General features: G+C 37.1%; 1 protein-coding gene and 1 pseudogene across 3 annotated transcripts in view; one reads left to right on the forward strand and one right to left on the reverse strand.

The window, feature by feature from the left end:
* Positions 1 to 26,734, reverse strand: part of COMMD1 (copper metabolism domain containing 1) — a 205,920-nt gene that overhangs the window by 97,834 nt on the left and 81,352 nt on the right. For both annotated transcript variants that reach the window (XM_082746707.1, XM_082746708.1), the window contains exon 2: positions 6,446 to 6,727. In XM_082746707.1, the coding sequence (XP_082602833.1) occupies positions 6,446 to 6,727 (282 nt within the window). The remainder of the gene's footprint in view (positions 1 to 6,445; positions 6,728 to 26,734) is intronic.
* LOC309871935 (mitochondrial import inner membrane translocase subunit Tim8 B pseudogene) lies at positions 786 to 1,027 on the forward strand (annotated as a pseudogene). Its single transcript has one exon. The product of its transcript is annotated as a mitochondrial import inner membrane translocase subunit Tim8 B pseudogene (transcript).

Consider the following 26,734-nt stretch of genomic DNA (forward strand, 5'->3'; position numbering starts at 1 on the left):
CCATGTTCTAAACCTGATATAAAATATAAAATGAAAAATTTATTTGAAAAAATGCATTCTAAACTGATTTAATCAATCCCTAGTGATGAAGAGTGGTTTGTTTATACCAACACTAAATTCTACAGAAGTTATTCTTTATTACTAATGTATTGCTAAGAGTGAAAACAAGCTTAAATACAAGAATTATCAGAAATAGGCCAACCATTACAGCTTATATAACCAAATGAGATATCTAAGCTCCCCTTGGTAGATTTTTGGAATAAGGCAATATCATCTTAAAATGGTGACTGAGCACTGATAAAAACAATGGCATTTTATTTATTCTCTGTATTCTATCCTTATATTTCACTTTTTAAAAAAATTTTTTGTATGTATGTATGGATGTATTGAGCATGAGCAGGGGAAGCAGCAGAGGGAACGGGAGAGAATCTCAAGCAGACTCCACAGCAAGCGTGGAGCACCAAGTGGGGCTTGATCCCATGACCCCAAGATCATGACGTGAACTGAAATCAAGAGTTGGACGCACAGGTGCCCCATCCTTATGCTTCTCCATATATTTATACACACACACATAAAGTGTAGGTATGTACATATGTATATAAGTGAGATAGGGTGTATCAGAGAATGTGTGTATGTTTTAATCTTTGTTTCTTTTCCTATGACACAAAGCAGGGAGCTGTGGTGGCACTGCTCAAGCTGGTGAAGCAACAGTGGAGCATAACAGAGATCAGCTGCTAAATAGTAATAATAAGCTGGTTATTAATCGCCCAAGCTTAAGGAGGATAATGGCAGACCTGGGGGAGGCAGATGAAGTGGAGCTGCAGCACCTGGGGGCAGCCAAACAGAAGGCACCTGCAGTTCACTGCACAGGTGTATCACATCTTGGAGCTATGCTGGGATAAACGTGTGGAGAAGCCAGGGAATCGCCTAGACTCTCCCACTGAAAACTGTCTCTAGTTGTGTGGACTGCTTCATTGACACTACTATTACCAGTTAGTTTGCCCAAACTGTACAGGAAGGAGAATAGTAGGCTATCCCCTAGAAGAGTCACAGAAGAGGAAAAGGACTTATTATTAAGCAGACTGAAGGGCCAGGGAGTGGAGGTTGTCATTCCTTGTCAGGTCAAGTTGAGGCTGTTGGTACTAAAAAGTAACAAATGTTTGTAAAGTGAAATTTATTTATTTGGAATTCAGAAATTCCATGTTATATCACAATTACTCAATAAATGTGAATTCTCCAAAAAATTAAATTGATTATTTTTTAAAAGATTTGATTTATTTATTTGACAGAGAGAGATCACAAGCAGGCAGAAAGACAGGCGGAGAGAGAGTGGGAGGCAGGCTCTTTGCTGAGCAGAGAGCCCGATGTGGGGCTCGATCCCAGGACCCTGAGATCATGACCTGAGCCGAAGGCAGGGGTTTAATCCACTGAGCCACCCAGGAGCCCCTAAATTGATTATTAATCACCGGTTTTAGCAGGTACCTACTGTTCATTAGCCAAAATTACACAAGAATATCAGTACATTTCATTTTATTTTTTTAAAGACTTTATTTATTTATTTGAGAGAGAGTGAGCACGAGCGAGAGGTTAGTGGCAGAGGAAGGAGAAGCAGACCCCACTGAGCAGGGAGCCTGATTCTGAGCTCAATCCTAAGACCTTGAGATCATGACCTGAGCTGAAGGCAGATGCCCAATCAACTGCACCACCCAGGCACACCAGTACATTTAGTTCTAGGAGGAATTATGGAAATTAAATATAAGTGAATGCTTTCCTTGGAGATTAGACACTTGCCTAGCCTTCAGATGAAATGTTCACTTTTTAATCCAGAGTCTAAACCTGTCCTCATTCTGTAAATGCGAGTGAGTAGACCATTGTATATTCCTATTATTAACTGCATACAAATGACAGAACTAAACATATGATGAGTTGGTCAGAAAAAAAAAAATCAGATCAATAAAGACAGACACTATTTTCTTCCCTGTATCTGCTGAAAACACACTCCAACCTAGAGGAGTACCTGGTACACTAAAACCTAGTCTAGAAAAGGAAGTAACACTAGCCATTTTTAAAACACAAAAAAGAAACAGAGCTTTGTATTTATGACCTCTATATGCAGGGTACCTCAAAATGTATACAAAAAATAATTCGGTGGAAGATAAGAGGAACAATTTAATACTGAATAGTTTAGCACTGAGGTTGTGGCTAGATGTTTTCTCACAAAATGTCTTATTGGTCTTGTAAAACAAGAAGTCACAAAAGAGGGGTGCCTAGCTGGCTCATTCAGAAGAGCATGCAACTTTTGGTCTCAGGGTTGTGAGTTCGAGCCCCATATTGGATGTAGAGATTACTAACAAAATACATAAACTCTTAAAAAAAAAAAGTCACAAAAGAAAAACCAACACATCTTTATAAAATACCAAAATTCAGTCTTTAAAAAATAACTATTAATGAGACTCCACTAAACATTTAAATTATCCCCCCCAAATTTACTTTTTTTTTTTTTTTTTTTTTTTTTTTGACAGAGAGAGATCACAAGTAGGCAGAGAGGCAGGCAGAGAGAGAGAGGAGGAAGCAGGCTCCCTGTGGAGCAGAGAGCCTGATGCGGGACTCGATCCCAGGACCCTGAGATCATGACCTGAGCCGAAGGCAGCGGCTTAACCCACTGAGCCACCCAGGCGCCCCCAAATTTACTATTTTAAAGAGAAAACATTCTATGATAATTAAGTTCCAGAAAAGAAAAACACAACATGGAGCTAATTAAGTACGCTAAACAACAAAATTCTCGTAAAGACATCTGCCAGATTCCAACAGTCCTCAAGGCTTAGGGACCCTCAGTGATTTATGACCAAATATGATGGGATCTCAATCATACAAGTAAAGTACTTGCTCTTTCCTTTGTACATGAAATGTTCACCTCAAAGTTTTGTGTCCTTTCTTTTTTTTTTTTTTAAGATTTTATTTATTTATTTGACAGAGAGAGATCACAAGCAGGTGAGTGGCAGGCAGAGAGAGAGGAGGAAGCAGGCTCCCCGCTGAGCAGAAAGCCCGATGCAGGGCTGGATCCCAGGACCCTGGGATCATGACCTGAGCCGAAGGCAGCGGCTTAACCCACTGAGCCACCCAGGCGCCCCATTTTGTGTCCTTTCACCATTGAATTCCTGTTTTATTCTTGCAAAATCTTTTATTTCTATTGAAGAAAAACATTCATTCTAAGATAAGTAATTAGTTCACCAGTTTATGCTCATTTTCTTTAGTTCTGTAGATTTCCATAAACATATACTGCTTTAGTTACTTCTCTATTACTTTGGCTTCTTCATCTTCCTGAAGTATACTATATTGTGTTAAAAGAAAAAAGTCAATGAGTGTACTTGGCCACTGATCACCAGATGTACTTTCTGGATCAAAGAAATAAGTAATACAGACAAACTAGCAGGAGAAAGCAATTTAAATACAGAAGGGAAAACAAAAAACCCACCATTACCACATCTAGTTCCTGAAGACAGTCCCCAAGCACTCCATTTATTATGGTAACTAGAAGTACTATGCCAACATATATTGAATTCTCACTATAAAAATTTGAGGCCATGCCCTATTTATACTTCAAATCACATTGTTTGGCTACTTTTAATACAGTGGTTCTCTGTATGAATTCATCCAACTCTGGAGGAATACTGGAATCACTAACTTTAACGAATACTGATATCCAGGTCCCATTCCCACAGATTCTTATTTAATTGGTCTCAACACCATCCTGAGCATGAAAAATTTTAAAGCCCCACAAGTGATTCTTACGTGCAGCCATCATTGAGAACAAATGATTTAAAACGACATAAACTGAAGGCAGTAATTTAGTTACTTTGGGGTATATCAATACACACATATGCACATATACACAGAGTTCAAAAAAGTAGGTCATTCTTTTTGGAAGCAACCTCTCAGTATCCTAGAATCATTAATCCTCTCTCAAGTTCATTCAATGTCTACATATGAAAATAACTTTGACTTTGTTGCCTATAAATGTTCTAAAAACTGGGAATTTGATATAGTAGAGGACTTCAGAAATAATATTCACTTAGAGGCTGACAGAAGTACTAACCAAGGATCCAGGTCTCACAAAAACATTTCCTATAGGATTTGGGCTGTATATTTTATTGCCAGCCTAGGTTAATACTGATATATTGATTTAAGAATATATTTGCATTCAAAGGACTTGTGGGTTAAAGAGCAATTTCAATATCAATGCTGTTAACTACTATATTATATTACAAACACGTTGTTTTGGCTCCTAAAAGTTGGTGTCAATGGTTTTGGGGAGAAAAAAATCAATTTGGTAATCTCCATTTTAGTTTTCACTTTACCACATAGTACCTCTGTCTAAATGAAGCCATATCTATCTCAGACACCTTCTCTAGAAAATGGGGATAGACTATCTCACCTGTATAATTCGTCAGGTAAGTGCTTAAGGACTCTCTGACTTCTAATACTTGTTGATTACACTGTGATAGTTAAACTTTCTAGAAACATCAATGTCCATTTATTTACATATTGTCTGTTACTGCTTTTCAGCTACAACAACAAGCTGAGTACTTATGACAGAAACTATATGGTTGTCAATTAACTATCTGGCCACTTAGAAAAAAAATTTGCCAACATGTTTTAATTGATAACAAAATGTCCCTGAAGCTAGCCAGCAAATTATTTGTAGTGATGTTTAGATTTACTGTTGGCAGAATCTTTCTACACTTAAAAAAAAACAAAAAACCAGACAAACAAACAGCTGAATGCCACTTTGGGTAACAAGATCAAAGAAAAAAATTTAAAGATTTTAAAGTAGATTTAAAAATCCCTGTGTTGATACCCAATAAATTCAGATGACATGTAAGTTACTAAAATCAAAAGGCACATTATAAACTGAATTCAAGAAAAAACAGGAAAGTATCAAGTTAAAGAAGTACTGTAAGAGCTTTCTAGGAACGTCATAAAATAGATATACGTGTTTTGATATTCCTGCCCAAATGATAAATACTTAAAGACAAAATGAAATAATCACTACTGCCACATAAAAATTGAACAGCCTGTACAAATGGCTAGTGAAACTTAGATATGCAAGTATGTTTACCACACCTTTCTAATCTGTCACATTTTTGGTCTAGGAAGAGTAGGAGGAAGGCCATATAGGACAATGGTTAAGAGAAAAGACTTCAGGGTCAGACAAACCAAAGTCAATTAAGGCAACAGCATTATTTCACAATAACTGTATAAAAGATTCTCCAAATGCATTTTTAAAAAGAATTATTTTTTTTAATGAATTACCTTTTAAATTAAAATTAATGTCCTCATGGAACTACAAACACTGAAAAATCCTAAGAAACTTAAGAAAAGAATATGTGAAGGAAACTGACAGCTAAAAAAAATACTCTCATCTGTAGAAGAAAAATAAATTTTTATTAAAGGATGTAACAGAAGCACTTATTTGATTATTTATCTGAAAATAAATCTGGTTAGCTAATTCAGTGATCTGGGTTCTCTCTTCCTAATTATGGGTTGCTGCTTTTTTCTTTTCTTTTCTTTTTTTCCCAAAAGGCATATACCAGGTCATTAAAAGTCTGATCTGGCAGTCATCTAAAGCACAAACTAAATGACTTCAAGAAAAACAATGTAGATGCCAAAATTATCTGCTATAATGACTATGGGAAATGCAAGAAAAAGAGGACTGTTTTGTAAATAATCAAGATCAAATTAAAAATTATCTGTGGGCTCAAGGACAGAGATTGAACATTTAGGGTCTTTAGGAACAAATACATTACTGTAATTAAGATACACTGCCGATAAAGACGACTGGGTGAGACAGTTACATTCCGTGTTGTTTAATCTGTTTCTGCTCTTTTTTTTTTTTTTTAAAGATTTTATTTATTTATTTGACAGAGAGAGATCACAAGTAGGCAGAGAGGCAGGCAGAGAGAGAGGAGGAAGCAGGCTCCCTGCTGAGCAGAGAGCCCGATGCGGGACTCGATCCCAGGACCCTGAGATCATGACCTGAGCCGAAGGCAGCGGCTTAACCCACTGAGCCACCCAGGCGCCCTGTTTCTGCTCTTTATTCAGCAACTCTATCACTGCTTTAGAGATTCTGACCAAATGCCAAGAATTCTGAGATCTAACCAAAATGGAGTAGCAGCCAACTTCTGTGCAATCACCTTAATGACCCATTTCGTACTTCTGAGATAGCTGCCAGAACCATGAGGCTGCTGTCCAGATTCTATCCAAAACTGGGAATATCTAAGTTTTCAGATGATTCCATCTCTGAAAAGGGATTCTAGGAAACAGGATCTGTTCCTATTATTCTTATTACCTTTGCAAAGAAGACTGTTACATAAAATCAATCTGAATATATAGCTAACATGTAATGAGAAATATAGTTTAGAAAAGGAAATTAAGTTTGATTTACCTGTCCACTTTTCCCTATTTCCAGCTCCATTATGGCAACAGGGGTATGTATCTGAGCTGAATGCCTTGACTGCGATTTGCCGTCAACTCTCCAACTCAGGCCCCGAAGCCCACTGTTCCAACGGCTCTGGTTCATGAGACTCTCTCGAATTTTTATCTTGTGGCTTTTCCAGAATTTGGAAATGACAGCAGCTTGGTCAGATGAGATCCCACCTTGCTTTTTGGTTTGAGCAGTCAAGAATGCCTCCAGCTGGTTGAAATCCATGTCTGCTGATGCAATTGACTATAATGACAGAAAAAATAATAAATTTGAATTTGGTAAATAAATAGAAAAAGATAGCTTCTTAACTACAGATCATATTCTGAATGATTATTAACCACTGAATAGGCTTTCAAAAAGGGTCGTCAATGACAGGGATAAGAATAAGCTCTTTAAAAGAACAAAAATATCCTTTTTACAAATATTAAGTATCAGAAAAATCTACTTGTCAAAAATTCCATGTCACTCAAATTCTGTATCAATAACTAGAATCTAATTCTTAAATACTGAATTTCAAGGTGTGAAATAATACAAATAATTAAAGAAATTTAAACTAAATAATGAAACAAGAAAACAAATTAATTCATCCTCTGATGAAATCTTACATAATTTCACAATGCCTTGTAAGCCAGGCTTGGCTTGATATACTATAACTGTATAATGCCTTGTCCATAGAAGCACAAACTAAATTTTGTTAAACAAATACATTATGTTAGCTGTGTTAAGTCCATCTTTAGTCAACTAGCTCATTCACAATACTACTCTGAAATTGCATATTTTTTAATGTTTCTCCATAAATTTTCAAAATTTAGGGACACCTGGCAGGCTCATGGGTTACGCCTCTGCCTTTTGGCTTAGGTAATGATCTCGGGGTCCTGGGATCGAGCCCTGCATCGGGCTCTCTGCTCAGCAAGGAGCCTGCTTCCCCCGCTCTCTGCCTGCCTCTCTGCCTACTTGTGATCTCTCTCTGTCAAATAAATAAATAAAATATTTAAAAAATTTTTTTCAAAATTTAATTGCCACTGCCATTATTTTTCATGATTTTACTTATTTGACAGAAAGAGTGAGTAAGAGAAAGTGAGCTCGAGTAGAGGAGGAGCAGAAGGAAAGGGAAAAGCAGAAGGCAAACGCTTAACCGACTGAGCCACCTAGGTACCCTGCCATTGCTGTTTTGAACAGTAAGTTGCTACATAAACTGAAATGGAAAATCATCAAAAGTCTGTGGCAATGGAGCCTTCAAGAGGGCAGGACAAGACTTTCTTTGCCTCTTCTTTGGTATATCCTTATCCTCCCCTGGCCACGGGGACTGGCACGAGGTCCAAACCAGACAAATCAGAGTATCCTCCTTTCTCTGGACACAACAGCTGATCCAAATCAATCTCCTAATTTAGAGCAGGAGAAAAAATGGTCTTGCCTCTTGAGGTCATGGTCATATTCAGAAGAATATGAGGCTAGGATGAAGACTGCTCTCTTTGATCTTTTCACAAAGGCCTGATTGCAATAAAAAGAATGAAGCCAAGCAGAGTTGAGAGTGTGTTCTAAAGGAGTGATACCCCTGCTCTAGAATTCCCTCCCAAGGCCCTGGTTCCTGTAAGCTTTCCTCCAATTCTATATGCTATCTCAGCATCCTTTCAACCTTCAGGTACCAAGAAATTTGATATACTATTCAAGATAGTTTAAGCTATAGTCCTATCATTTAGAACCAAAACTTCAGACTAAACTTGGGCAGTAGCAGTGAGAACAAAGGAGTGTAAAGGAAGACAGTATACAAGCAGAGTATAGGATGAGAAGTAGAATGGGGGCTGACAGACAAACATACTGCCTTTCCTTCTTCAATTAATGTAAAAAAAACACTATATGATAAATATAATGACTTTCTGATAAAGGTATTTCACAGTATAATTCAATAAACATTTATTGAATACCTGCTTATTTACAGGGTTTAGGGACCCAAATTCCCTACCTAAGCCACTTAATAGAAACATCAATTTGTATAATATACTATAATTAAGTCAAATTATTTCTACTAGCATTTTGCTTCACAATATCACATCACAATGTAGATGATTCATATCATTTTTTTCCTCAAATCATATGAAGATGCCTACTTTGATATAACCTAACCTGTGGCAGAATTTATTTTGGTTGGCTTCCAGTCAATAATATATTAAACTGGGATCAATTCATCCAGATTTAGAATAATCAGAAATTAAATAAGGAACTGATTGTGGTTCAAATTCCAAGTCATCAATTTTCATTTATTTAAGAAATATCTGAATAGCTACCATGAAACAGACAATGTTCAAGGCATGCCACCTCTATCCACCAGGAGCCTCAGCTGGCAGCCTGGTACTCACTTATTCCTGATTCTTCCCTCTTCTTCACAACTTGAATTAGTGGTTCACAACAATGGCTGCATACTACAATCATGAGGTACATTTTTTTTTAAAAGATTTTATTTATTTGACCGAGAGAGATCTCAAGTAGGCAGAGAGGCAGGCAGAGAGAGAGGAGGAAGCAGGTCCCCGCTGAGCAGAGAGCCCGATGTGGGGCTGGATCCCAGGACCCTGGGATCATGACCTGAGCTGAAGGCAGAGGATTTAACCCACTGAGCCACCCAGGTGCCCCCATTTTTTTATTTTTTTAAGATTTACTTATTTATTTGAGAGAAAGAGGGAGCTTGAGTGAACAGGGGGAGGGGCTGAGAAAGAAGGAAGAAGAGTCTTAAGCACACTCCACGCTGAGCCCAGAGCCCCATGTGGGGCTCAATCCCATGACCCTGAATTCATGACCTCAGCTGAAACCAAGAGTCTGATGCTTAATCAACTGAACTGTACACCCAGGTGCCCCATGAGGTACGTTTTTAAAATATGAATTCCTAGACTCTATCCCAGAAGTTCTGATTTCTAAAAATTCTAAAACAAGGCCTAGGCATTGGCATTGTTTAAAAGTTTCCCAAATAATTTTAATGAGCAACAAAGGTTAAGAACTAAGCCTACAACATTTTGTTTACCAACCTCTACTGATTCTTGTATCTGAAATAATTCTCTAATAATGTGTCCCTTCTGCTCTGTCCCTACTACCGAGTACTGAGTACTCAAGAGCAATCACTTTCTTGTGCCTAAACTAGGCTTCTATCTTGTACCTCCTCAACTCTATCTTCTATCGTAATCTATCTAAAAATGTCAGGGCACCTAGATGATTCAGTGAGTTAAGCCTCCAACTCTTGATTTTGGCTCAGGTTGTGGTCTCAGGGTTGTAAGATTGAGCCCCACTTCAAACTAGGTACTCAGCACAGAGCCCGCTTGTCCCTCCCCTCTGTTCTTCCTCGCACTCCTCCTCTCTCTCTGAAATAAATAAACAAACAAAATCTTTTAAAAATTTTAAAAAATTAAATGTCAGTAGGATACTATCACTTCCCTGTGTTAAGGTTTCCAAGAGTTGGCTATTATTACCTGCTATAGTGGTTATTAATTATAAAAATTCTGGTGTAAGTTTTAAGTTACAAATAATATTATTACTATTAAAAGGATTAAAGTTTATAAAATTTATTTTTATAAATATAATTTGGAGGGTTTTTGAGGTTAACTTTATATTAACAATTCCTGCTTCATTTTGTTTCCTTGAATAGAAGAAAAAATTTCAAATGAACACAAAAAGGTAATAGGAGAGAGAGGAGAGGTAAACCCATGCCAAGTTATTCATGGTTACTTCAGAGAAAAGAAACTGATATATATAAATATATATGTTTCCTATCAAAATCCTGGCAAGAATTTTTGTATATATACACAAAATTATTCTAAAATTTATATGGAAAGCCAAAGAAAGCAGAATAGATAAAAAACCATTTTTGAAAACAAAAATAATAAAGTGGGAGAAATCAGTCTTCCCATTTCAAGACTTAAGATGTAGCTACAATAATCAAGACTATGGTATTTGCAGAGGAGAGGAGACATAAGCTAATGGAATAAAATAAATAACTCAAAAATAGATCCACACAAACATGAACACTGATTTTTGACAAAGATATAAAAGCAATCCAGTGAAGAAAAGAAAGGCAGCCTTTTCAACAAAAGGTAGTTAAGGAAGTAGATATACTTAAGTTAAAAAAAAAAAAAAAAAAAGAACCTCAACATAAATTTCCTAACTTATATAAAAATTAACTTAAAATAAATCATGGGTTTAGATATAATATAAAGCATAAATCTTTTTTTAAAAATAGAAGATAATCTTTGGTGTCTACTTAGAACCAGGCAAAGAGGTTCTAGATTTGACACCAAAGCATGATCCATAAAAAGAAAAACGATTATATTTGACCTTATCAAAATTAACTTTATCCTGTGCAAAAAAACACTGTGAAGAGGAAAAGACAGCCTACAAACTGGGAGAAAAAAATTCAAAACAAGTATCTGACAAAGTACTAATATGTAGACTATATGAAGAACTTTCAAATTTCAACATTAAAAAAACAAAACAAGCCTATCATAAACTGGACAAAAGATGAGAGACATTTCACCAGAGTGGATATATAAATGGCAAATAAGTACATGAAAAATGTCCAACATTAGCCATCAGAAAACTGTGAATCAAAACCACAATGAGAGACACCTGGTTGCTCAGTTAGTAGAGCATTTGACTCTTGATCTCATGAATTCAAGTCCAATACTGGTTATAGAGATTATTTTTTTTAAATAATACTTAAATACAATAAATAAGACCACAATGAATTAGGATGGTTACAATTTAAAAACAGTGATAACACCAAATGCTGCCAGGAATACAGAGAAATTTGATCACTCACACATTGCTGGTGGGAATGTAAAATGGTACAAACATAATGAAAAAGTCTGTCAATTTACTAAAGAAACTAAACATGCAATTACCATATGACCTAGCAATAACATTTTTGGGAATTTATCCTATAGAAAGGAGGACTTGGGTCCAAAGAAAAAGCTATAATACACAAATGTTTCCAGCAGCTTTATTTGTAATACCCCAAAATTTAAAATAAACCAGATGTCCTTCAACAGGTAAATGGTTAAACTACAAAACACCCACACACGGAATACTTCTCTGCAATAAAAGGAACCAGACCATTGGTACTTCAAACTGAATGAATTTCCAGAACATTGTGCTGAATGAAAAAGGCCATTCAGAAAAGGTTCTACACTGTATTATTCCATGTATGTAATATTTTTGAAAGAACAAAATTACCAAAATGGAAAACAGCTTAGTGGTTGCCAGGGGTTAGAAAAGGAGTGAGGGCTCTTTGAGGAAGACATGATCACAACTACAGCAGAGCTCAGGCCCACGGGTTCCTGCTTCTGACTCACCACTGTTCACACTTGTCCAGGAACGAGTTGGTTAGAAAGCTACAACATTGCCACAGTTTTGAAAAGATGCTAAAAAGACACCTGTGGAACTGGAGGTGCTCATACACCAAATTAGAATTACCCTAACCAGCCACGGTGTAAAATCTCTGGATAAGATGCCTACTAGAACTCTAAGAACTAGTACAAGAAAAACTCCTTGGGCTGAAGAGTCTAAGACGATATATTTATTTTTTTAAGATAAGGATCCATAGGGACTCACTGACTCACACAGTACTTCTGAAATTGTTAAACAGATTACTTCCATCAGTATTTAATCAGGAGTCAAGACTGAAGTCACCACTGCAGATACTTACATTTTAATGAACTATTTTAATATTTTAATAAACTGATTATCAGTTGTTTGAAAATAAAGGAAGAGGTGAGGATGGGTGGGAGGAAAATGAATGTGGCTGTAAAACTTCAACATGAGGGATCCTACTGGTAATGGAAGGTTCTATATCTTGACTGAATCAATGGCAATGTAGTACTATAATGGGTTTTCTTTTAGATTTTTTAAAAAACATTATTTATTTATTTATTTGACAGACAGAGATCACAAGTAGGCAGAGAGGCAGGCAGAGAGAGAGAGTTGAGGAAGTAGGCTCCCCACTGAGCAAAGAGCCCCATGCGGGGCTGGATCCCAGGACCCTGGGATCATGACCTGAGCTGAAGGCAGAGGCTTTAACCCACTGAGCCACCCAGGCGCCCCTCTTACAGATTTTTTAATTTATTCATTTGAAAGAGAGTGAGCAAGAGCACGAGCAGGGGGAAGGGCAGCAAGAGCACGAGCAGGGGGAAGGGCAGAGAGAGAGAGGGAGAAGCAGACTTCCTGCTTATCAGGGAGCCTGATGTGGGGCTCGATCCCAGCACCCTGGGATCATGCTGAGTCGAAGGCAAACACTTAACCAACTGACCCACCAGGTGCCCCAAAAAGTACTACAGTTTTGCAAAAGGTTACCATTAGAAGAAGCGCTCAAGTGTACAAGGATATCTCTTTCTACTATTTCGTACAGCTGCACATCAATCTATAATTATCTCTAAATAAAAAGTTTAATTAAAAAAAAAAACCTGTAAAGACTTCTCTAGCTTCCAGATTTCAGTTCTAATTCTTCAGTATGGTTTACAAGGTGAATCATAAACTAGCTTTGTGTCTCTTCATCTTCTGCTACCTCTTAAAATCTTCCACCCACTCAATCTCCCTCCATCCATACTGAACTCATTTTAGCTCATAAAACAGCTGATCTTTGCCTATGTTGTTCCTTCTGCCTAGAACATTTTAGTTGCTATTCCTTCCACCCCTTTTGTTGGCACTACCTTTTTTTTCAGGCTTTAACACAGATGTTACTTCGTAGGCTGCACAGTAAAGTAGTGGTATTTATCACAATGTAGGGGAACTGCCAGGTCCATACCTCGCTCTAACAGGTAAGCACTTCTAGAGGGCAGAAACCTTGCCCCACTTGTTCATATTAAACAGCTGGGTCCTAGCATAGTGACTGCCACATAATAGGGGGTCAGTAAATATATGATGAATGAATGAATGAATCTAGACTCCAAAAAACCTCGTCTAGACTACTCATTTGACCTTAGGAAAATCTTTTAGTCTTGTTGCACCTGGGTTTCCTTATTACAATATATTAGTATAGAATATGACAATTTTAAAACTCGGCTACAAAATTCTTTGACCCCTCTCCCACTGAAAGTTAAGAGTCTATATCCTAACTCCTAGAATACAGGCTGTGTGACTGCTTATCCAAAGGTCATAGCAATTTCAACTAAAGTTGACCCCTCAAAATCATAGGGGTTACGGACACTGACACCCCCAGCACAACCAAAAATCCACATAAAACTTTTGATTCCCTAAAAACTTAATTACTAATAGCCTTAAGCTCACTGGATGCCTTACCTTCCCAATAACATAAACAACACATATTTTGTAATATGTACTGTATACCATATTCTTACAATAAAGGTAGAGAAAAGAAAATGTTATTAAGAAAACTCTAAGGAAGAGCAAAAACATTTACAGTACTGTACAAAACCAGCATTATCCACAATAAGTAGATCCACCCAGTTTAAACCCTTGCCGTTCAAGGATCAACTGTATATGACATTCTGGAAAAGGCAAAACCACAAAGACAGTAAAAAGATCATGGCTTCCAGGGGTTGGTGGGAAAGGAAGGGATAAACAGAACACAGATGATTTTTAGGGCAGTGAAACTATTCTATATGATAAAGTAATGGTAGATACACATCATTATACATTTGCCAAAATCCATTAAATATACAACATCAAGAGTAAACCCTAATGTAAACTATGGACTTTGGGTGACGTTGGTTCATCCACTGTAACAAATCCACCACTCTGGCGCAGGATATTGATTGTTGGGGAGGCTGTGCATATGAGACAGGAGGCATATGGAAAGTCTATACTTTCTGCTCAATTTGGCTGTGAACATTAAACTACTATAAAAATTAAAGTCCTTTAAAAAAAAAAAGGCAAGTTCAAAAAAGATCATGGCAGAGTGAGGCTGTGTCAATTTTCTGGCTTGGGTTTTAAGAAACTGGCAACTTCCATTTTGTCCCTTGTAAGATGCTTGCTCGTAGAACCCAGGTACTATGCTGTAAGGAGCTCATAGAGACTAGCGCATAAGGACTCTGGTCTCCAGTCCTCTGCCTATCACTAAGCTTCCAGCCAAAAGCCAGAACCAAATAGCCAGTTACAGATGCATTTTGGGAGTGGATCATATGGCCTCCAGTTGAGAAGGCACCTTGTGAAGAGAGCCTTCCCCTCTGAGTTCTGCCTAAAGTTCAGATTCATTAGCTAAATAAATGACTGCTATTGTTTTAATAAATAAATAAAAGGGGCACCTGGGTGGCTCAGTCAGTTAAGCGTATTATTCTTGGTTTCGGCTTAGGTCATGATCTCAGGGTCATGAGACTGAGTTCTGAGTAGGCTCTGTGCTCGGTGCAGAGTCTGCTTGAGATTCTTTATCCCTCCCTCTCTGTTCCTCCTGCTCATGTTCTCACTCTAAAATAAATAAATCTTTAAATTAAATTTAAAAAATAAAATAATAAGCAAATAATGAATAATCAACTGAACTGGAAAATGATGCCTTTTTTAGTAAATTGCTCATTAAGTATCAAGTATATTACTTAAGTAATTAAAATTAAGAGGCTAAAAAAATTTAAAAGGCTAATATTTGAAAATGGGAAACTTTGATATTCATCAACCCCAAAGCATATTAGTCCTAAGGCAACCTATTGTAATTTAATACTTACACAGAATCATTAATCTCTTCTTCCTGCTTGAAAGCAAGAGTATTTACAGTTGGCACTAAAGATAAGCCACAGAAAATTCTTATTACTCATTGGTAGACAAAACATAGCTTTTCCATTAAACTTCTAGTTTATTAGAATAGTATTTCAAACAAAGGCTCAGTGCTCAAAACGGATAACTGGTACTTAGTGAGATATATACTTTCATACAATGTAAACTTCACAGAGCAAAGTGATTCCATATTATCACATAATAAGAATGTTTCAGTGACACACACTTCTGCTTCTGGTTTTTCAATAAAAATGGCAACCTCTCTGAAAAGGAAACCAGAAAATACCTTTAAAAGCTACTAGGTTCCAGATGCACTTGTTCTCATTTTTAATTAAGAAACTTTCATTTTTACAGGCATTTTAGATTCACAGCAAAACTAACCAAAAAGTAGAGTTTCCAAATACTCACAATTCCTCTACCCATGCACAAACAGCTTTCCCTACCATCAATATCCACATCAGCATGGTACTTTGTTACAATGGACAAATCAATATTGACACATCATTATTAACCAAAGTCTATAATTTACAATAGGGTTCATTATTGTTGTACATTCTGTAAGTTTTGTCAGAAGTATACACAACATGTATCCACCCTTATATATCACACAGAATAGTTACTCTGCCCTAAAACCTCTTGTGTTCTACCTCTTCATCTCCCCCTCCCTCCACCAAAACAATCTATAAATGTCAAATGGATCTAGTTAACTGATTGACTGTTTGGTTCAACTATGTCCTTATTGATCTTCTGCCTGTTGGATCTATTATGAATCATAGGATATAGGGGCATACATGCTGAGGAAGAAGTCCTCAACATCTTCTAGAAGATTTGACCCCTTTATTATTATGTAATGTCCCTCTTTATCCATAACAATTCTCCTTGCTCTAGACTCTGCCTTAGGGGCACCTAGGTGGCTCAGTAGGTTAAGCATCTGCCTTCAGCTCAGGTCATGATCCCATGGTCCTGGGATCAAGTCCTGTATTGGGCCCCCTGCTCAGGGTTAAGCTTGCTTCTCCCTCTCCCTCTGCCTGCTGCTACCCCTGCCCATGCTCGCTTGCTCTCTCTGTCAAACAAATAAATAAAATATTTTAAAAAATAAATAAACTCTGCTTTATCTGAAATTAATAAAGCAACTCCAGTTTTCATTTGATTAGTGTTATCATGGTATATCTTCCTCCATCTTTTTACTTTTGACCAATATGTGTCACATGTAAAATGGGTTTCTTATAGAAAACATATAGTTGGGTCTTGTTTTTTCATCTACTCCAACAGTCTCAGTCTTTTAATTCATGTAAAACACGGATGGTATAAAAATTAATACAACTGCAAAGAGAAATGGATGAATCCACGATTATAGCGGGAGAATTAAACACCCTTCTATTGGTAATTAAAAGATCCAGCAGGCAGAACACAGTTTAAATAAACAATACTACCGGGCGCCTGGGTGGCTCAGTGGGTTAAGCCACTGCCTTCGGCTCAGGTCATGATCTCAGGGTCCTGGGATCGAGTCCCGCATCGGGCTCTCTGCTCAGCAGGGAGCCTGCTTCCCTCTCTCTCTCTGCCTGCCTCTCTGACTACTTGTGATTTCTCTCTGTCAAATAAATAAATAAAATCTTTAAAAAAAAAAAAAAAAACAATACTACCAACAGGACCTAAATGACCTGTATAGAGTACTTCATACAACAGCAGCACAATATACATTCTTTTCAACCTCACAAAGAACACTGACCAAGAGAGACCACATTCTCAGCTATACAACACACCTTAATACATTTAAAAGAATAGAGATTATACATGTCTGGGGTGCCTGGGTGGCTTAGTCAGTTAAGCATCTGCCTTCAGCTGAGGTCGTGATCTCAGAATCCTGGGAGAGAGCCCTGTGTTGGGCTCCCTGTTCAGCAGGAAGTCTGATTCTTCTTCTCCCTCTGCCCACCCCCCACCTCCAGCTTGTGCTCTCTGGCTCTCAGTTAAAAAAATAAATAAATAATCTTTAAAAGAGAGAGAGAGAGAGAGAGAGATATCATACAGGTGTGCTCTCAGACAACAATGGAATTAAAGTAGAAATCAGTAACAGAAAAAGGGAGCTGAAAAATTCCAAAATAGTTGGAAATTAAATAACACACTTTTTTAAAAAAAGATTTTATTTGAGAGAGAGCACACAAATAGAGAGACAGCATGTGAGCAGGGGGGAGGGGCAGAAGGAGAGGGACAAGCTGACTCCTGGCTGAGCAGGGAGCCTAAGGTTAGGCTTGGTTCCAGGACCCTGGAATCATGACCTGAGCTGAAGGCAGACACCAAGTGAGCAACTCAGGTGCCCCAAATAACACACTTTTAAATAACACATATGTCAAAGAAATACCAAAAGAAATTTTAACATATTTTAAACAAATTTAAAATGAAAATACCTGAATTTGTGGGATGCAATAAAGGCAACTGTTACAAAGAAATTAATAGCACTGAATACATATATTAGAAAGGAAGAAAAATCTAAATGAATAATCTAAACTTTCACTTTAGGAAACTAGAAAAAGAAGAGCAAATTAATCCAAATTAAGCAGAAGAAAAGAAATAATAAAAATTAGAGCAAAAATCAATGAAACTGAAAGCAGGAAATCAACTGAGAAAATTAATTAAACCAAAAGCTGGTTCTTCAAAAAGAGCAACAAAATTAATAAACCTCTAGCCAGGTAAACTAAGGGAAAAAAAAGAGAAGAAACAAATTACTAGCATCAGAAAAGAAAGACAGGCCATCATTACTGACCTCATGAACATTAAAAGGATAATAAAGGACTATTATGAACAACTATATGAACACAAACTTGATAACCTGGAAGAAATGAAACAGTTTCTGGAAATTCACAATCTACAGTAACTCAAGAAATGAATCACCTGAATAGGCCTATGTCTATTAAAGAAATTAAGTCCATAATTATTAACTTTCTAAAACAGAAAGTACCAAGTCCAGATCAGTTTACTGGTGAGTTTCATCAAATATTTAGGAAAGAATTATACCAATTCCCTACACTCTTTCAGAAAAGAGAAGCAGAAGGAATACTTACACATTCCATGAGATAAGCATTATTCTAATACCAAAACCAGACAAAGATGTTACAAAAAAAAACAACCACAAACTAATATCTCTCATGAACATAAATACAAAAATCCTCAACAACCTATTAGCAAATCAAATCCAATAATGTCTAAAAAGATTTATACACCACACCAACTGGGATTTATGTCAGAGATGCCAGGATGGTTCAATATTCAAAACTCAATTAATTTAATCCATCATATCAACAGGCTAAAAAAGAAAAGTTATATGTTCACATCAATAGATGCAGAAAAAGCAACAAATGCTAACAAGTATACAGGACAACAAGAAATCTTTCTCATTACAGGTAGAAAGGCAAAACGGAATATCCACTTTAGATGACATTAGCAGTTTCTTACTAAAATAAACATATTCACACTCCTTGGTATTTAACCAAATGAGTTAAAAGCTTATATCCAAACAAAAACTTACACATGGATATTTATAGCAGCTTTACTCATAACTGCCAGAGCCTGGAACCAACCAAGATGTCCTTTAGTAGGGGAATGGCTAGATAAATTATGATAAACTATTCATCCAGACAATGGAATATTATTCAGTACTACTAAAATAAAAAAAAATAAATTTAAAAAAAGAGCTATCGGGGGCGCCTGGGTGGCTCAGTGGGTTAAGCCGCTGCCTTCGGCTCAGGTCTTGATCTCAGGGTCCTGGGATCGAGTCCCACATCGGGCTCTCTGCTCAGCAGGGAGCCTGCTTCCCTCTCTCTCTCTCTCTCTCTCTCTGCCTGCCTCTCTACCTAACTGTGATCTCTCTCTGTCAAATAAATAAATAAAATCTTTAAAAAAAAAAAAAAGAGCTATCAAGCCATGAAAAAACAAAAGAAACTTAAATGTATACTACCAATGGGAAGATGCCAACACAAAAAAGCTATATACTTTATGATTCCAATTATATGACATTCTGGAAAGGGCAAAACCATGGACCCAGTAAAAAATCAATGGCTGCCAAGGGTTCAGAGGGAGAGAAGGATAAATAGGTGGGGCACAATAGTATTCAGGTGGTAATACTATTCTATATACTGTAATATACTATTCTATATATTGTACAGAATCTGACACTATAAAGGTGGACACAAACCATTAAAGGTTTATAGAGATGGAATGTACCAAGAAAATGTACAACATAAGGAGCAAACTATGAACTTTAGTTAATAATAATGTAATCAACATCAGCTCATCAATTGTAACAAACATACTATACTAATTGCATAGGGAAGGAGTGTGAGGGGATGTAAAATAATTCTCTGTACAGAGACCTAAAAACCTAAAATTAAACCTAAAATTGCTCTAAAAAAAGAAAGGCCATTTTTTAAAAATGACTGACAGATATAACATACATAAATTTTAGATATGCTAAAATAAGAAAAGTCAAACACAGAGAGTATAGACTGTATGATTCCATTTAGGAAGTTCAGTAAGTGAATTAGAATTGTATCTACCAACATGGATAGAGTACAAACACAGAATGCTGAACAGTAACCAAAAAAAAGGCAAATGCACACAAACACATAATGTATGATGCTATTTATATGAAATTGCTAGATAACAAATACTATAAATAGTATAAATTTAAAAATATATATGCATAGTAAGACTGTTCAGTCATATATGAGATTGTTATATACTTAATGCAGAATATTGATTATTTCAGAGAATAGAATGAAATCTGAGAGACGTGGAGGGCTCTAATAGGATCTACAATTTTCTTTGTTACCGTTTTCAATAAAATTTTAATTTTAGATTAAAAATAGAAAAAGTAGGGGTGCCTGGGTGGCTCAGTGGGTTAAGCCTCTGCCTTTGGCTCAGGTCATGATCTCAGGGTCCTGGGATTGAGCCCCGCATCAGGCTCTCTGCTCAGTAGGGAGCCTGCTTCTCTCTCTCTCTTCCTCCCTGCCTCTCTGCCTACTTGTGATCACTCTCTCTCTCTCTCTCAAATAAATAAATTAAAAAAATCTTTTTTTAAGAAAAGAAAAAGTTGTGAAGACAGGACAATGTTTCAGTACACCAATTTTTAAGTTTATTAACATTTTACATTACTATGGTACACTTATGACAATTAATGAACCAATACTAATACTTTTTTTTTTTAATTTTTTAAGCATGGAGCCCAAAGTTGGGCTTGAATTCACAACCCTGAGATTAAGACCTGAGCTAAAATAATGAGTCAGATGCTTAACCAACTAAGCCATCCAGGCACCTCAATACATTATTATTAACTACAGTCTACGTTCATAGTTTCTCAGGTGTTTTTTTTTTTTTTAAGTTTATATATATTTTTAGTACTCTCTACACCCAACATGGGACTGGAATTCACAACCCAGACATTAAGAGTTGTATGCTCTTCTAATAAGTGAACCAGGCACCTCCACAGTTTGTTGTTTTTGTTGTTGTTTTTGTCTTAAGATTTTCTTTTTTTGTTGTTTTTTTAAAAAGATTTTATTTTATTTATTTGACAGAGAGAGATCACAAATAGGGAGGCAGGCAGAGAGAGACAAGGAAGCAGGCTCCCTCCCGAGCACTGAGCCCGATGTGGGGCTCGATCTCAGGACCCCCAGATCATGACCGGAGCTAAAGGCAGAGGCCCAACCCACTGAGCCACCCAGGCGCCCCTTAAGATTTTCTTTTTAAGTAATCTCTACACCCAACATGGGGCTCAAAGTTACAACTTTGAGTTCAAGAGCTGCTTACTCTAACAACAAGACAGCCAGGTGCCCCTCATACTTTACTTTTGATCTAAAGCCCTCTTAATGTTCCAGGATCCCATCCAAGTTACATTACATTTAGTCCTCGTTTCTCCTTAAGTTCAAGTGGCTGTGATAGTTTTCAAACTCTCCTTGTTTTTGATAACTTGACAGTTTTGAGGAGTTCTGGTCAGTTATTTTGCAGAGTGCCCTTCAGCTGGAATCTGCCCAATGATTTTCTCAAAGTTAGACTGGGGTTATGGGTTTTGGGGAAGAAGACCACAGAGGTAAACTGCCATTCTCATCACACCATATCAAGGGTACATGGTATCAACAAGGCTTATTACTATTATTGACACCTGGCTGAGGTAATGTTTGTCAGGTTTCTCCACTGTGAAATAATTTTCCCAACTTCCTACACTCTCCTCTTTGGAAGAAGTCACTCTAAGAGGCCCACACTTAAGGAACAGGAAGTTATGCTTTACTTCCTTAAAGGCAAAGCACCTACATAAATCCTGTGGAATTCGATATGAACCTATAATATTTTAAAGTATATAAAAAAGGTAAGAGGACTCTTGCCTCTCTTTCTTCCCCACAGCACACACACAAAGGGAAAGAAAAACATCAAAGTAGTTATCACTGTTAAAATTAGAGTTTTTAACCTTTTTCAATCTTTTAGCACTTCCCAGATTTTCTTTAATGAGCATTTTCTACCTAGGTAATGAGATTTATTTTTTTTTAAGACTTTATTTGAGAGAGAGCATGCACACGAGAGAGAAAAAGAGAAAGAGAGAGCACAAGTGGGGTGAAGGACAGAGGGAAAAGCAGTCTCCCCAAAGAGCAGGGAGCCAGATACAGGACTCTTAATCCCAGGACTCCAGGATCATGACCTGAGCTAAAGGCAGACACTCAACTGACTGAGTCGCCCAGATGCCCAGATTTCTTTTACTCTAACCATGCCTATAGTCACTATAGTCATTACAATCTAAGAATTACTAATTTCTCCAGCTTTATTCCACATCATAAATATAATAAATCTCAATTAACATGAATGGTTCGTGGAGCACCTGGGTTGTTCGGTCAGTTAAGTGTTTGCCTTTGACTCAGGTCATGATCCCAGGGTCCTGGGGTCCTGCCCCACATGGGCTCCCTGTTCAGCTGGGAGCCTGTCCACTGCACCCCGCCGCCCCATGTACTCCTGCTCTCTCTCTCTCTCCCACTCTCTCTTTCTCAAATAAATAAAATCTTAAAAAAAAAAAAAAAAAGAAAGAAAGAAAAGAAAAATCTTAGTCCTAATGACCAGGAAGACTAAATATTAGGGACATGAATTCAATGACACAAAGCACTATTTTTTAAAAGTTCACTAGCCAGAAGCAAATTATGCAACCTCACAACTTACAGCTATTTTTAATGAACTAGGTAAAATATTTTCAAAGATAAATAATAAACTCCTAGGATAAGTATCTTATTGACCAAAAGACAAGATGACCTTGAATTTAGGTAATTATATTTTCTCAAGAATGAAAAAAAATTAATGATAGGAAATTTTCTTTGTCATGGTCAGTACAACCAGTAACTTTTATATATATATAAAAGGCAGAAAATTCTCACCCAAAATAATATATTTAACATTATTCTCACTCTGTAAATAATTAAGTCTTCTACCAGTCATATTATATGTGGGGTTTTTAATATTGTAAGGGAAAAAATATTGCTAGAATATGGCAAGGGAGTTGTTTGAGTAAAGGACAGTTACAGTTACTTCTTTAGTGGCTACATATGTCTAAGGAAAAAAGAATGATAATATATGAAATATAAATACTTGCTTCTTCAACCACTTAATGGTAATAGCAACTAAGGATTTCAAAAAGCTATGCATTCCCCTAATCTCCATTAAGTAAGTAAACTGGAACACATCATGCAGATTTAAATTCGTCATTACTTCTGAAAAAAACAGACTGAGAAGCATAGAAGGCTACCAAGAACTAACAATAGTTTACGCCCATAGAAACTACTCATGGTAACCAAAAACAAATCTTTACTTGTCAACAGTTCTGTCAAGGCTCCAAGAATTTGCTGATAAAATGTGTACTTAAGGCTATAAACTACAGAATGCTGCAGTTGTTAGCACAAAGAAATTAACAGACCTTGAAAAATTAAAGCAATTTCCCTCTAGAGACAATTAACTAGCTTGTTAGTAAAGGGTCTTATAGAGAATTTTTTTCTCCTGATGTATTCCATCAGAATTTTTTGTCAGAAATACATATTTACACAATAAAAGACCAAATATCGGGCTAAAAGAACATAGTTGCATTTCTATAGTCTCCTGAAATGAAAATTATATAATGAACTAAAGCAAGGGAAACTATCTAAAAAACAGTTTGAAATTTAGCATTTTCTAAAGCTCTTGAAAATTCTATTTTTTAAAAAATTTTATTTATTTATTTGAGAAAGAGAAAAAGAGAGAGAGAGAGAGCATGGGCAGGAGTAGGGATAGAGAGGGAGAAGCCAATTCCCTGCTAAGCAGGGAGCCCATAATGGGCTCGATACCCAGAATCATGACCCTAGTCGAGGGCAGACATTTAACCAACTGAACCACCCAGGCGACCCAAATTTTCCTTGTTTTTAAAAAACTAAGTATTGGGGCACCTGGTGGCTCAGTGGGTTGAGCCGCTGCCTTCGGCTCAGGTCATGATCTCAGGGTCCTGGGATCAAGTCCCGCATCGGGCTCTCTGCTCAGCAGGGAGCCTGCTTCCCCCTCTCTCTGCCTGCCTCTCCGTCCACTTGTGATTTCTCTCTGTCAAATAAATAAGTAAAAAATCTTAAAAAAAAAAAAAAAAAGAAAGAAAGAAAGAAAAAACTAAGTATTTCCCTTGAAATTGTTTATGCTGTTATTTTAAGAAGAACCTCGTCCAAAATGTAAGTAAAAATAGTCCAAAAGAAAAGCAACTCAGTTTTGTCCTTTACCTTCAGTAAGTAAGTGAAATCTGATTTATTGCTCTTTTTTTTTTTAAGATTTATTTATTTATTTGACAGACAGAAATCACAAGGAGGCAGAGAGGCAGACAGAGAGAGCAGTAAGCAGGCTCCCCGCTGAGCAGAGAGCCCGATGTGAGGCTCGATCCCAGGACCCCGGGATCATGACCCGAGCCGAAGGCAGAGGCTTTAACCCACTGAGCCACCCAGACGCCCCTGATTTATTGCTCTTAACAGTTAGTTAGAAAATGGTTTTGTGGCTCTAGGCATATTTCTCTGGACTTCAGTTTCCATAAAATTAAACAAAATTAATCCTGAGGAATGGTGTTAAACAATCTCTGCATACCCCCAAATATTAATGTTCCATGCTGCTATATCTATAGACTGAACTATATAAAATTACTAGTATTCAATGGGTTTTGACTTACAGAAATGGCAATTTGAAAGAGCTCAACTTACTGAATCTCCTAGGTTTTTTTTCCCTCCTAGGCACTATCTCTGATATCAACTTTTTTAAGTAGAGCAAAATGTTCATAAGTCAAGCAGAGAGAGTCAATTATCACATGGTTTCACTTATTTGTGGAGCATAACAAATAACATGGAGGACATAGGGAGATGGAGAGGAGAAGGGAGTTGAGGGAAATTGGAAGGGGAGATGAACCATGAGAGACTATGAACTCTGAAAAACAATCTGAGGGTTTTTGAAGGGGCAGGGGGTGAGTGGTTGGGGGAGCCAGGTGGTGGGTATTATGGAGGGCACATACGGCATGGAGCACTGGGTGAGATGCATAAACAATGAATTCTATTACGTTGAGAAGAAATTAATAAAAAAAAAAGAAAAAATATAAGTTGATTATAAAATCCTTTTTACTTCAGTTTTCTTATATTGTACTACAAATAACAGATGCTGTTTAATGTTTATAATACAATAAAAGTTTTGGGTTTCCTTCTTAAAAAAAAAAAAAAAAAAAAGCCAGTAATGACAGCTGGCTCCCAGATGCCATTCAGAACTGAATATACTTCACTGGAATTTTTTATAGGGGGTTAAAGGAGATAGAGAGAGGGAATCTTAAGCAGGCTCCATGCCCAGCACAGAGCCCCACGTGGGCCTTGAACTCACAAGCCTGAGATCATGACCTGAGCTGAAATCAAGAGTCAGCCACTTAACTGATTGACCCACCCAGGTACGCAAGAAATTTATTTAAAGCCTATTTTATCGCTGAAAAAAAAAAAAAAAAAGACTATAATCTGATATGGAAACCCTCCTAAATTACTATTTCACAATTCAGTTTTGAATATTGGCAGACTTTGTATTAGCCCATTCAGTTTTATGATGTCGCTTAGTTATCAACCTATAATCACTGTCACTGAGTTTCTACCACCTATCAGGCCCAGTTCTAAGCTCTCAAATAAGATAAATAACATATGAACTTGCCCTTGAAGAGCATTCAGTCTATTGGTTTAACCAAAAGCATCCTTGGCTTTCCCAATTTGCCATAAAATCTAAAGCAATGCTGCCCAAAGTGCAACTGGCAAACCAATGCCAGCCCACAAACTTCATGATCAGTCCTCTATGGTATGATTATAGAAGCAGATCGTAACATTTAAACTTTTGTGGGTTCTGGGACAAATGCGACTTGTCTCAGACCGTATACATTTAAACATTTAAAATCGCAAACATTTAAAACTTTTGTGGTAATAAGATGGTAATTTTATGAATTTTATGTCAATTATTCTAACAAAATAACTAGAGCTTATAATTTTATGTATTTTTGGTGAGAAACTGAAAAAAATGTTTAAAAACAACATACATAAGCACACGCACACAAAACTAGTCCTCAATGTACACTGTTTAAGAAGCACTAAGACTGCTTCTTTTGGGGACTCTTTGTGCCTACTAGATCTAGATTTCTAGATTTGTATATCCTTCTCCAGACTTCAAATATATCTTCTGCCTCCTTTTTTCTCTTTTCTCCTTCTGGGATTCCTATCATGAGAATGTTACCACATGCTTGATGTTGTTGCTGAGTTCCCTTAGGCTGTTTTCATTTTTTATTACTCCTGTTCAGCTTGAGGGCTTTCCATTACTCTGTCCTTGAGATCACTGTTCTTCTGCTTCCTCTAATATACTATTCATTCCATTTAGTATACTTCTAATTTCATTTATTGAGTTATCTCTGATTGGTTCTTTTTTATGTTTTCTATCCTTCTGTTGAGCGGGACAGGTGGGAGCAGGCGGGAAGAGAAGGGAAGGATCAGTCCCAAGATGGTGGTGAAAGAAGGTCTTAAGCTTAGCTCCTCCCACAGATACATCAAATCTGTATCTACATATGGAACAATTCCCTGTGAAAAATAACTGAAAACTAGCTGAACCTCTCCTCCACATCAACAGATAAAAGGACCACACTGAGAATGGTAGAGACACAAAGACACAGTCTTGCCAAAAACCCCACCCTTGGCATGGCAACCAACAATAGGGAGGGATCCCACATACTGGAGTTTCTCCCTGAGGAGCAAGGGGTTTCTGTCCAAGTCAGGAATCCCAGCCCTCAGGACCTACACTAGAGAGAAGACACTCTAAAACATCTAGCTTAGAAAACCAACAGAGCTTATACCCTAGGGACCAAAGGGCTAAAGGGAACTGAAACTTTCCTTTTAAAACTGCACATAGGCAGTCGCACTTGTCCCAGAACCCGCTGCAAAACTCAAAAAGGAGATTATAAACACATCTGGAAGCCTGGTTTTTGCAACTATCTACCAGGTACATCTCCAGATCTTCTGG

This window comes from Mustela nivalis, assembly GCF_964662115.1.
Source record: "Mustela nivalis genome assembly, chromosome: 8".
In the NCBI taxonomy this organism is placed as follows: Eukaryota; Metazoa; Chordata; class Mammalia; order Carnivora; family Mustelidae; genus Mustela; species Mustela nivalis.